At 39.7% G+C, this 11,873-nt stretch overlaps 1 protein-coding gene across 1 annotated transcript in view; it reads left to right on the plus strand.

Moving 5' to 3' along the window:
- The window catches only part of LOC107286107 (gamma-aminobutyric acid receptor subunit alpha-2), a 148,631-nt gene that overhangs the window by 5,905 nt on the left and 130,853 nt on the right, over window positions 1-11,873 (plus strand). The window contains exons 4-5 of the mRNA XM_015814406.1: window positions 6,211-6,297; window positions 8,921-9,036. Coding sequence (XP_015669892.1) covers window positions 6,211-6,297; window positions 8,921-9,036 — 203 coding nt within the window. The remainder of the gene's footprint in view (window positions 1-6,210; window positions 6,298-8,920; window positions 9,037-11,873) is intronic.

Here is an 11,873-nt window from a genome sequence, read left to right on the forward strand (position 1 = left end):
AACATATTAACCTATTCTACACTACCTGTCAGAATCCAATTATATTTCATCTCTAGTTATCAACTATGGAAAACCCCATTTCTGCCTTCTCTGGATTCTGTCATACGATGAAGGGAAGGGGGTGAACAAAGGGGCTTTATGGCCCTCACTTCTTTCAGTATACTTCAAAGGGACTGGATGTGGATATCCACCAAAAGGACTAACAATAACAATTGGGGCCATTACCTTTCATGTAATCCTTTCTGAAATCTCTCCTCCCGGCAGTGAGGAAAAGGGGGTGGGAATGTAATGCCTGGAACTGTCGCTGGAAGAAGGGGGTGATGGGGTGGGGCTACTGGGGGATCTTTTAAAGCCTTGAATGGGAGAGCTTGAACCCCAAATCCTGTCTAGAATGCCTGCAACCAGTTTTCTCTTAATAAAGATGCCTGTTGGAAGAAATATTCCAAGAGTTCTGTCTTCTTAAGAAGCAAAGTGAGGTGGGTCCTTACACTACCATTTTCCTAAGGTTATTTTTATCTTCTTGCTCCAGTATGGTTCCCAAGTATTTATTGTCTAAGTATAATTGTCTTACTTTGGCTACCAATCAGTTTTCTGTATTAATTTCAAGTGACTTGCTTACAGTTAACTGTTTTATTCTACTATGGCTCCTGGAATATATGTGTGACATGAGAAGAATATTATTGAGAAAAGATAGGGGGGGGGGGAATGGAAAGAACCAAAAGCTTTGGTGAACTTACATTTGCAGAGGGTTTTGTAGAAAATTCTAAAATAAAAACTCAATTATCTATCAGGCCAAATAATGTAATATAAATGCACTTGGGGATTTATGCTGAATAACAGCATTCTGTAGTGCTCAAAACCAAACATCTTGTTTTAGCAAGATCTGTTTGTCTTTAGAAAGTTAGATTTGGCTAAGGTTTGTTAAAATGACTTTTTAAAAATCAGATAAGAAATGTCATAACATAGGAAACCAAGCAACATATTTTATCTGTTTTTTTATTATTTCTAAAAATATGCCTAAAGGCTTTGTAACTTTTTTATTATTATTTGGAGTTGTAGATTATTATTTAATGCTGTAATACAGTGGTTCTCAACCTGTGGGTCGGGACCCCATTTGGGGTCGATCAACCATTTCATGAGGGTCGCCAAGCAAGGCTGTCCGCCATTTTTTTGTCCGCCATTTTTTTTTGTCTGCCATTTCTTTCCCCTTTTCCGGCGGGTGCCTTACCTCCCTTGGGCTGGGCCAGCTGGTGGTCGGCCTGCTCCGTCTCTGCCGCTTGCCAGCTACACCTCGGCTGGCGCAGGGGGCGGAACCACACATGCGCGGCGCTCCCGGGCAGGGAAAGTCCTCGACTTACGACCGGTTGGGTAGTCCTCGACTTATGACCAGTTTAGTCCCCGACTTATGACCGGTTTAGTCCTCGACTTACGACCGGTTTAGTCCTCGACTTACGACCGGTTGGGGTCGCGGCATTAAAAAGGTTGAGAACCACTGCTGTAATAATATACCAACATTGTTTCCTGAATTACTTTTTGTATAAAATTGTGAAAATATGCTAATATTTAGATAAAAGCTCCTCTCCCTTTTGCTTAATAGGAAGAACACAGGAAGGGGGGAAATGGTTGGTTTAGCCTATTACATTTTTCAGTATCCTTCATGATGGAGTTGATGGACATTTTCTGTGCTCTATTGCAAAAAATGTTCATCATTTTATTTTTGTCAGTTTCTGGGAAAGTAGTGCAGCGAAGCATCATATAACCACATTTACTGCTAATCAGTGATTAAGATTCTCCCTTGTCTTGAGACAGAGATGTCTGGAAAAGATCTGGGCTTTGCTAGTGTCATTGCTATGAAATAACCTGCTATGAAATAACGAATGTTTTTTGAAAGTCAGTTCTCTTGCAATATACCCCTACAAAACTGATTGCAAGCACACATCTATTTCTAAAATCAAGGATAAAAGAAAAAAGAAAAAGGAGACTCACAATATTAAAGAACCGGGAAAGGAGAGAGCTTTATTATTTTTAGACATTTGTAATCTTGTCAGTTTTTTTATATTAGGTTATATCTGGAACTAAACAGGGCTAAATAATTCTGCTTCCACATTATCCAATAGTGGATCTTAGAAATGTTTTCCCTCTTTTGGATAACTTTTGTTTTCCCTCTTTTGGATAACAGTTTGTACATGTAGTACATGGGTGTGCCTAATTTTTTTGTTGGTACCTTAAACTCTTTTTTAAAACTCCACTGATTTCTTGATAAATCACACTTTTAACTGTATTGAAAATTTTATGCACAATTTGTCTTTGGAATGTTAGGATTCATTAACTGAAAAGAAATTAAGATTGTCAAAACTTTTATCCAAATACTATCAAACCCTACTGATAAGAGCATTGGATATTAAATTATACCACGCTAACACATTTTGCCCAGAATCACATATAGTTACTTTTAAGATTATAGTGATGGAATCATTCTCAAGTGCCTAACGTTAACAGTACACAATCATTACAATGAAAATATTATGATTATAATTGCAATTTATAATAATGCAGTAGTTGCTTCTTCTCATTCTTAGCTTTATCCTTTGTATGTACAGTAGTTAATTTTCTTCAGACTGTTTGGTTATAATATTTAAGTTATTTCCATGGCCTGGTCTGTTGTCACACCACTATCATCATTCTTCTTGATTTAGGCAGTAAACAAATTCAATTCCCTTGAAAATTTAAATTATTTAAATTGTTGTAATGAATGCAAACAGCCAGTACAGTAATCCATTTATTTCCTCTTATTTTTTTCACTCAAAGTACACCTAAAAACAACTATGAGACTGGTTAAACTGTAAGCAGTGAATATGTAGTCATATTTTTGGCTCCATATGCTGCAACAGCATCATCTGTTTTAAACCTGGTATCTCCATCTGTGATTTTGTGAAGACATTTGTTGCCTATTTTTTCTAGCTAATATGATTCTTTAGAATGTAAAATAATATTACCTTCATTACATTCCTTGTTGTTCTTTCTATGGACTTCCTATATTGGCTAAGCTCATTTCCCTACACCAGCACATCTTGTCAGATCCCGTTTCACCTTTTTCAAGGCTCTGTCATTCTAGTGAGAGGGGGGGAAGTGTCACTCATTTGGGAGAGGGATAGCAGATGTATTTCCTTTACTTTATTCTCTCTGTCTTTGATGTATCCCTTTTGGTGTGAAGAAGGGGGAGGAATGTGCTTTATCTGCACTCCATTGTAAAGACGAGGCTATGCCTGGGAAGTCTAGTATCGTTCTTGTTCCCTTAACAATGTTACACCTGTGGATTGGCTGAAAACGAACTGGACAGTTGGACTCAAGGGAGGGGTTTGAAAAGGGTTATTTTAATATTCTGCACAGGAATTCCTTTGATCTTGCCTTGCCTTTCTGCTTTCACTGACTCTCAATAAAAGTTCCTGTTTGAAACAATGTGTTTCAAGAGTTCTGCTTTCTTGAGAGCACTAGCTGAGGCAGGACCTTACACATGTACTGTATGTCCTTTTTCAATTTCAAGCACTTTCACTCCACCCACACTCTCCATCTCCCAACTCAACTTTGAGGCTTCTCTCCTGGTGATAATCAAGCAACAAATCAACATTTTAACTGGGATTAATTTCTGTGGAATACTAATTTTCTCACTCCTGATAAGCATGTTTAATGCTCTTACATCAGAAATGGGTAACAAAAAAGGTTATGCAAATATATGGTTTTTATATTCGGTATGGCCATGTTTTATTTATGAGCATTTAGTGTCAGTTCTCTGGGGATTATGATATGTTATGGAAGAAGTTATGATTGCTTTTGAAAGGAAGAGCTAAGAGTCTTTTCACCATGTGGAACCACATGGGTGGTTTGATCAGAGAAGAGGTAATTGCAGCAGGGCCAAAGAAATTTCAATATTTTGCTTTTCTTCTCTCCTCCAATGTTATTCCTTCCCCCCCCCCCCCGTTTACAAGCTGCTTCAAATTTAACGATTCTGAGCATTAAGCATGAGTTATGAATGCACATTGGCATTTTGCATCACTCTCTAATTTACAACATGCTCTGAGCAGGACTAGGTATCCAATGAGAAGGAAAAGAAAATCTGCACATTACAAGAGAAGCAAGGGAGAAAAATCAAGTAGCAAGGAAGGAGTCTCTGCCTGCACATGGCTCTGACAAGTAAAGGATGAAAAGAAGCCAAAAGCTCAGCTTTTGTCCTCCGCTCCCCCGCCCCGGGGTTTTGTAGTCTTACTACCGGTAACTGCTGATACTGCTGGAGAGTCGGGCAGGAAATTACCGTTCCAGCAGCACCTTCCTCCTCGCATCTGCCCTTCCTTTGCAAACTTCTGGAGCACGTTTTTGCGAAAGGTGTGCGGGGGCCCCGGTTTGTCTGGTACTGCAGCAACCTGTTCGGATTTCAATGGGGAGGCTTCTAAGGAGGCCGGGAACCAAGCGCCGAGGCAGAAGCATAAAGTCCACCAGCAGCCCCCACATCCAGCGTGGGTTCCAGGTGAAGCTGCTGCTATTGTTGCTGTACCGGCTCTGGTCTAACTGAAACAGAGTGGGAAGAGAGGAGGGCGGGAGACAGCATCCCCTCTTCCCGCAGAAGCCGCGACTTCCCTAAACTAAAACCGCGATCGCGCTTTTATGTGCATACAGACTTGATGAATCAAGCTGGGGCACATCCACGCAAGGGCAAGGAGCCAGAGTTAAGTCGCCGGCTCAGGCCCTTATTCGCACAGCCCAGGAAATGGAGGGGGAGGGGAGAGAAGACAAGGAGGCGAAGCCCCCCACCCCCCGCGAAGCAGTGGTGGTGCCAGCATCACTGCCCATTGCTGGGTTTAGGAAGAAGGAAGGCAGAACTCCGGGATGCTCCGCGCTAGGACCCAGCAAAGCAAGGCGGCGCCTCCGGGCACTTTTTGCTCTGCGGAGCTCTGGCTCCAGCAGCGCGCGCCATCGCCAGCTCGTCTCTTTTCTCCTCCTGCGGCTCCGCCCTTCCCGGTTCCTGGAACCAGTAGGGGAAGGAACGTGTGCCTACTATAGCCACTGCTTGCCTGCTGTCCGTTTGCTCGGATGCGCGGATGCCAGCGCGCTCCTCCTCCTCCCCCGCGACTAGCCCCGCACGCGGATAGACTGCTGCTCGCCTGCGCCAGCCTCGCGCTCGGGTCTCCCCTCCTTTCGCGCGCGCCCGGGCACGCCAAGCCCGCTCTGGATCCGCTGCTTTTCGTAGGGTTGCTGTGTGGTACTGGTACTGCAGTCATCTTTCGGCGCCCTCCCCACCCCCCCGCAAGCCTCCCAAGTTTCCCCGTTCTCGAGCTTCCTTTCCTCCCTTGGCAAGATTTTTTCAGCCTCACCAAGTCCCCCTCTTACTCCTCCTCCTCATCATTATTGTCATCACCACCGCCACCACCATCACTTTCTCTCTCTTTCTATATATATATATATTTGGAAGCTCCTTTGAGCGCCTCCCAAGGTAGGCTCCTCACCCCCTCTCCCCTCTTCCCCTCTTATCTCCATCCATGGAAAAACTCAAGAATTAGTGGCTTTGTGTATTGATCTGCACAAAAATGGAGAATGTGAATGTGTTTGTGCATAAAGAGGATTCACTGAACCTTCAGCTAATACGAGCCTCCTGTTTTGAGTAGATCCTTTTTAAAAAGATACTGCAACTTTGTGCTGCCCTGTGACTGTTATTATTTATGAAGTGCATCTCCCGTCTTCATGAACGTGACAGGTATTGTCTTCATTCAAACATGGTTAACATTTGGAAGATAGAAATTGCATTGGATTACAGGGATATCTGTAATACCCTTCCTCTTCCTTTCCTCTTCCTCCTCCTCCTCTCTCTCTTATATATTTTGGAAAATATATAAAATTAGGGTAAATGTATAATACCAGTGGTGAAGTGATTAAATAGTTTACTAGATAGGGAAAAGTCTGGAATCTTTATGTTACAGAGAAGGGCGGAGAGAAAATAGTAGTAGTTGCATCTGTCCATATGTCACTTTTAGTTATGCATTGCATGTTCCAGCAAGACATGATCTCAGAAAAGGATGGTGATATAAGTTGTCATTGGGAGAAAAAGTGCTTCTGAGACTCCAAGATTTAAAGTCCTCCTTGAAGTGATGGTAGTTGAGTTGAACTGAAAGTATCAATAGATAGATATAAGCTAAGTATCCTCTCCTTTTTAGTCTTTAGATTTTGCAAAGCAGCTGCTCTGAAGAGGAAGAAAATACCCTACATGATGCAGTGGCTTCTCATTTTCTTGATATGCTTTTCTGCAAGGTGAGAGGAAATTTGGATTTTCTATAAGCAATATATTGTTTTCTGGGGGTTGGTTTCTGTAAATGGCAGATATACAGAGATGAGTGATCAAAAATCATATTCCTAACATGAGCTTTCTAATTGTATGCAGAACAAGTCAAGTAAAGGAAGAAGTTATGGGGATGGTAAAATGCTAGTAACCTTATAGTACACCTATGCTTTTAAATGTCAAATGACATTTGTCATGTTTAGCCTAAAATAAAACAGAAATTAGTTTACAGATTCTTTTTCTGTTTCTGTATTCTTTAATGTTTTGCAATGATTTCTGGAGTCATAGTGCTACTATTAATTATCCCAAGCCTGTCCACACAGAGAATAAGATTTTTCTAAAGTCCAGAAACAAGATAAAATAGGGAAGGTAGTGGGGTATTTTGTATACAGACCAGTATTTTTGGTCAAAATAACAGAATGGACTTGTTTAATCTGTAAACCTCTAGGTGGAGATAGTATACAATTCCATAATCCCATAAAATAAAACAATATGAATTATTAATCAACTTTTCTGGCTGCTGAATAAATGGCAGTTCTAAAATAACATCATATAGCACAACTTAAAGATGTTCATTAAACTAGGTGTCACCTGACCTCATTATGCATCCAGTTAATAGTGATTTGTCACTACATTTTTGCTTGTAGATTCACAATCTTGATTGTATTATCATCCTAGCTAATGTATTTGGATATTTGTTTTCCTCAAATCTTTGAACTTCAAAGTTTATTGTAAAAATAGGTTTTGGGGCTAAATAATTGGCTACATATTTCTGTGGTCAGAATTAAAAAGTATTTTCAATTTTATCCAACTAGCAAAGATACTGCAGTATGAGTTTGACCATAGAAGGCCTGGTCTTCCTATCTTTACTCAAGTGAGTAAGTCACATTGCTGTCAAGGAACCAGCATGAATAACAGGAAATGATTCCTAATTTTTCAGAATTAGACTCAATGATACAGTTATTACAATTTGTGTACTAATTTGTCTATGGAAAAGACCTTCATTGAACACTTCCAGAAACATTTGTTTTTGCACATTATGCATGGATTAATAATAGTATTTAGAATATGTTTCGAGTAACCTGTGGCAAATACTTTTAGATGATTGCATGGAGATGATAAAGCAATATTAATGTTATTTTAATGTGATTCTGTTATTTGAAATTTGTATGTCTTTGTTATTTGAATTTGTATATTATGAGGTGCTTTAGTTTTTCAGTCTTAGCCAGATAGCAAAAGCATATTGTATATATTATTGCTTTTAGTAAAAAGAAGGGAGGGAATTAAATGATTTTTTATTGTTGCTATTTTCTTTTCCATTCATCTTTAAATTCATTCTGCATGTGATGTTTTTTATTTTAGGAAATCAATATACTTCTTTCACTGAAACCTGATTATTGTTTTCAATTACTGTTGTTGAAAGTATTTTAACAGCAATAATGCCAATCTCGGTGGTTTTTTAAAAAAACTGGGCAGAACTCTTATCATTTGCTTTGTCATCCTGTATGTGCCCATTAATTACAAACATGGAGGCTAATTCAACATGGGGAGTTCATCTATGGCAAGGGTGTCAAAATGCCAGCCCATGGGCCAGTTGCATCATGCGGAGGCCGCGCCCACTCCAGCTCCGGCAATGCAAAAAAAGTCACGATATGTCACGACAGCTCACGTGACGCAGCAAGTTTGACACCCGTGATCTATGGCTTGTGAACCATACAGTCCCTAAGTGAATACAGTACATTTTTAGATAGTTTAAAGTAAAAAAAAATGATATTCAACATCTTTGTACTTATTGTCCTTGAAGACATTCATTTGTACAGCACCAGTTGGGGAGTTCTATTTAACTCTTATTTTCATAGGTAATTAGAAATAGCAGGATTGTACAGTATTTTGGAGTGCTTTGTGCACAGCTTTTCTCATTCTGTTTCCAGTTCTGCAAAGACCAGAAAAATCATGTTAACCTCTTCTTTTAGGGGTTGTTACCAACTACTTATATTTGTGTAATTGATAGCAGTAAAGCAGATGGCAACATCTAGCTAGCTTTGATACATCTTGAAAAAACTAAGCAGGGTTGGGTTAATACTTGGATAGTATATCATCAGAAACCTTACATTTATAAGTTAGATTGAATTTTGAACAAATCCCAGAAGAAGGTAATAGAAGCCAGATTTGATTCCTGGTGACCTGCTGGACATGCTGTGCAGTTTTCTTAACACAAATATGGAGTGGTTCTCACTGTTTTCTCCTGGGATAGTGTTTTCCAAATTCTAATCTTGGCTACAAGTTGAAGACTTCCTGGTCATCTTCCATTCAAGTACTGACCATACCTAATCCAGCTTAGCTTTTTCAACATCACCCAAGGTTACTGGTTACAGAGACAGAGTGGAAAAGTACACATAATTTGAGTATTTAATATGGAGTAGAATTTACTGCAGGAAATAGCAGGATTTAGAAACATTTAGAATGTTATGTTTTAATATATGTGATGTTAAATGAAAGGTCCCATATCTAAAAAGATATTGATCACTACATATTCAAATCATAATGAATGTACATGGAGCATACTTAGTTTATTTTCCCCCCAATATCTGTTAGATCAGCACTGGCTGACATCAATGAAGATGAAGCAAAAAATAACATTACCATCTTCACAAGAATTCTAGACAGACTTCTGGATGGTTATGATAATCGTCTAAGACCTGGACTGGGAGGTAATGAATAATTTGATTCTTAAGCAAACAAAAGATCCTACAATGTTGCTAGAATTCTGGGGTTTAATAATTCTGTTTACTAATGTTCTCCTAGTAGTAAAATTTCATGCAGGGATTTTAAGTTGTGGGTGAAATGTTGATCCTAGGTTCAAGAAATTGGTTTCCAAACTTTTAAGTTTAAAATCACTTTTCAGTACAGATGGTATGACGTTCTTGGGTGAGTAGTACTTTCTGTCTTATATTTTGGATTAATTTGGAACTTAATACTATATATTTATTTGAATATATATAAATTGCCCCAATGGCCTAATGTGGTACTTTAATCCTAACAGGAAAAGAACTTTGACTATTAAACTTTCTGCAGACCTGATTTCTGTGTGAAGCAGAGAGACTTGGGGTGGGTGGGTTGGTGTCTGCCTTTAAAATCCTTTGGGGAAATATATTCTGCCTTTTTAATATTTCCCCAAATATTTCTTTCTCTGGATTCTTCCCACAGTACTTTTTTCAAAAACTTTATATTGTCACCTACATCAGTAACAGCAGCAGTAAAAAAGATTTAAATGAAATATGCAATTTATATTTTTAATAGCTAGAACATTAGAACAAGAGAACACAAATTTAGGAGAAAAAAGGAAAAATTGCATTCTTTTGGTGCTAAAGAGTCAGTAGGTTGGAGTATATTGCATCAAAATTTTGCATTTGAGTCCTAGAAAAGGTCTAAACATTGACTTTGCTGTTCAGGTAACTGTGTATTGATTTAACAATGAAATAATAGGCTGATACATCTTTCCCTCTTTTGGTTATTTCTGGCATCACTGTATGAATAAATGACGATTCACAAATCTTTACTATATTAAAAAAATAACATGCAAGAATTTTGTTTGCCAGGAATTGTGTAGCCAGTGATATAGGCAAACTTTTGTTTACAAGTGTTCTTTGACTGGACTAAAAAGTGTAGAACTTTATCTCTTCTTCCAGAGGCCTCCTTGGCTCCTCCTTACTGATTTAAACTCTTCTATTGTCTCTATATGTCTTGTGTGGGAGTTCCTACACAGGACCGGAATAACTCTTTGTGATATGGCTATGCTAGCTTTTCCTGATCATATGGCAGATTTGCTGTAGAAATTATTACATGAGTGATTATATATTTTATACAGTTGTTCACTTCTTTGATGGTTTTTTTGTGTGAATCATGTAATGCTTAGATGATAATTGCTTTTTGCTGAGTTTATAATTTGAAGAATATGTGACCATGTAAGAGAGAACAGTGCAAGAGAAATTAGCTCCAGATTGCAATGGAAGGCTCAGTCTTACAGATTATAGACGTTTGAGAGAATAGAAGGGTCCTGTTTAGTTCTAAAAATTCAAAGCTGCCCTGTTCTCTTTGTAAAATATTCTATTTTGAGGGCTGGCCAGAATAGCAGTACAGTTGATTTGTAGTTATAGAGTTGTATGAAATATAGATATAGCCTCCATTAAGATCTCTTTTGCTCTGACAGAAGAGTTTGCCTGCCCTATCCTAATTTTCATCAGTAAATAGATTCTGTTCATTGTGAATAATTGCCTGGAACTGTAGTCAGCTACATTCTGTGGGTTCTTCCTCTGAGTGCTGGGTTTTGAAATGTACAAGTGCTGAATGTTGACATCTTGTGCATACATTATCCTAGGCAATTCTCTTCTTTCTCCTCTGCCATTCCCATAGTTTTCAAACTGTGTTCTCAGAAGGAGTTCCTTACTGAGATGATGAGTAAAAGGACAACTTAGCCACTGCTATTAATTTGCAAGATAGTTCCTTGTTATAGCCAGGATTTTAGTTCTCCTGAAGATGAACAGAGCTGTCTAGCGCTTTATTTACACAGAGGAAGAATATTTTAATTATCTGGAATCCTTTATAACACACTGAGGATCTTTCAGCAGACATGTCAGTTTGAAAAAATAATCTTCCTGAAGCAGAAAGAGAGAAAATATCCTCATTGTTGCAAGATAAATAATAGATCTGCTACAGCAACAACTTTGGCATTCTGCATAGGAGAACATACATTGACATACACATAAAAAGAAAAGGGAAGAATACATGACTAGAATCAGGATCTAGTTTAGGGGACCTCCGTGCGTACATCCTGCACCATGCAAGATCCTCTTTTTATATTTTGGATTTATATCCCGCCCTTCTCCTCGCGGACTCAGGGTGGCTGACAATCAATTAAAATACATAAATAACAATTACAAATTTAAAATTAATTAAAAGAAATATTTGAACATTTGTCCAATTAAAATATAATTAAAACCCCTCTAAAAATTACCCTAGGCCAGTCCTGCAAGCTGGAATAGCCAAGTCTTAAGGGCGCGGCGGAAGGAAGGGAGATCAGGGATGACCCTGATCTCTGGGGGCAGTTCATTCCAGAGGGTGGGAGCTCCCACAGAGAAGGACCTCCCCCTTGGGGTCGCCAGCCGGCACTGTCTGGCCGACGGCACCCTGAGGAGACCCACTCTGTGGGAGCGTACAGGTCGATGGGAGGTAATCTGCGGCAGGAGGCGGTCTCGCAGGTATCCGGGTCCGATGCCATGGAGCGCTTTAAAGATGATAGTCAACACCTTGAAGCGCACCCGGAAGGCCACAGGCAGCCAATGCAGCTCGCGCAGCAGCGGCGTCACGTGGGAGCGTCGAGTCCCCCCCAACACCGCCCGCGCGGCCGCATTTTGGACCAGCTGGAGCCTCCGGGTGCTCCTCAAGGGGAGCCCCATGTAGAGAGCATTACAGTAGTCCAGGCGGGAGGTGACAAGGGCGTGAGTGACCGTGCGTAGGGCGTCCCGGTCCAGAAAAGGCCGCAACTGGT

Source organism: Protobothrops mucrosquamatus, unplaced genomic scaffold, assembly GCF_001527695.2.
Source record: "Protobothrops mucrosquamatus isolate PMUCROS unplaced genomic scaffold, P.Mucros_1.0 scaffold_88, whole genome shotgun sequence".
NCBI lineage: Eukaryota > Metazoa > Chordata > Lepidosauria > Squamata > Viperidae > Protobothrops > Protobothrops mucrosquamatus.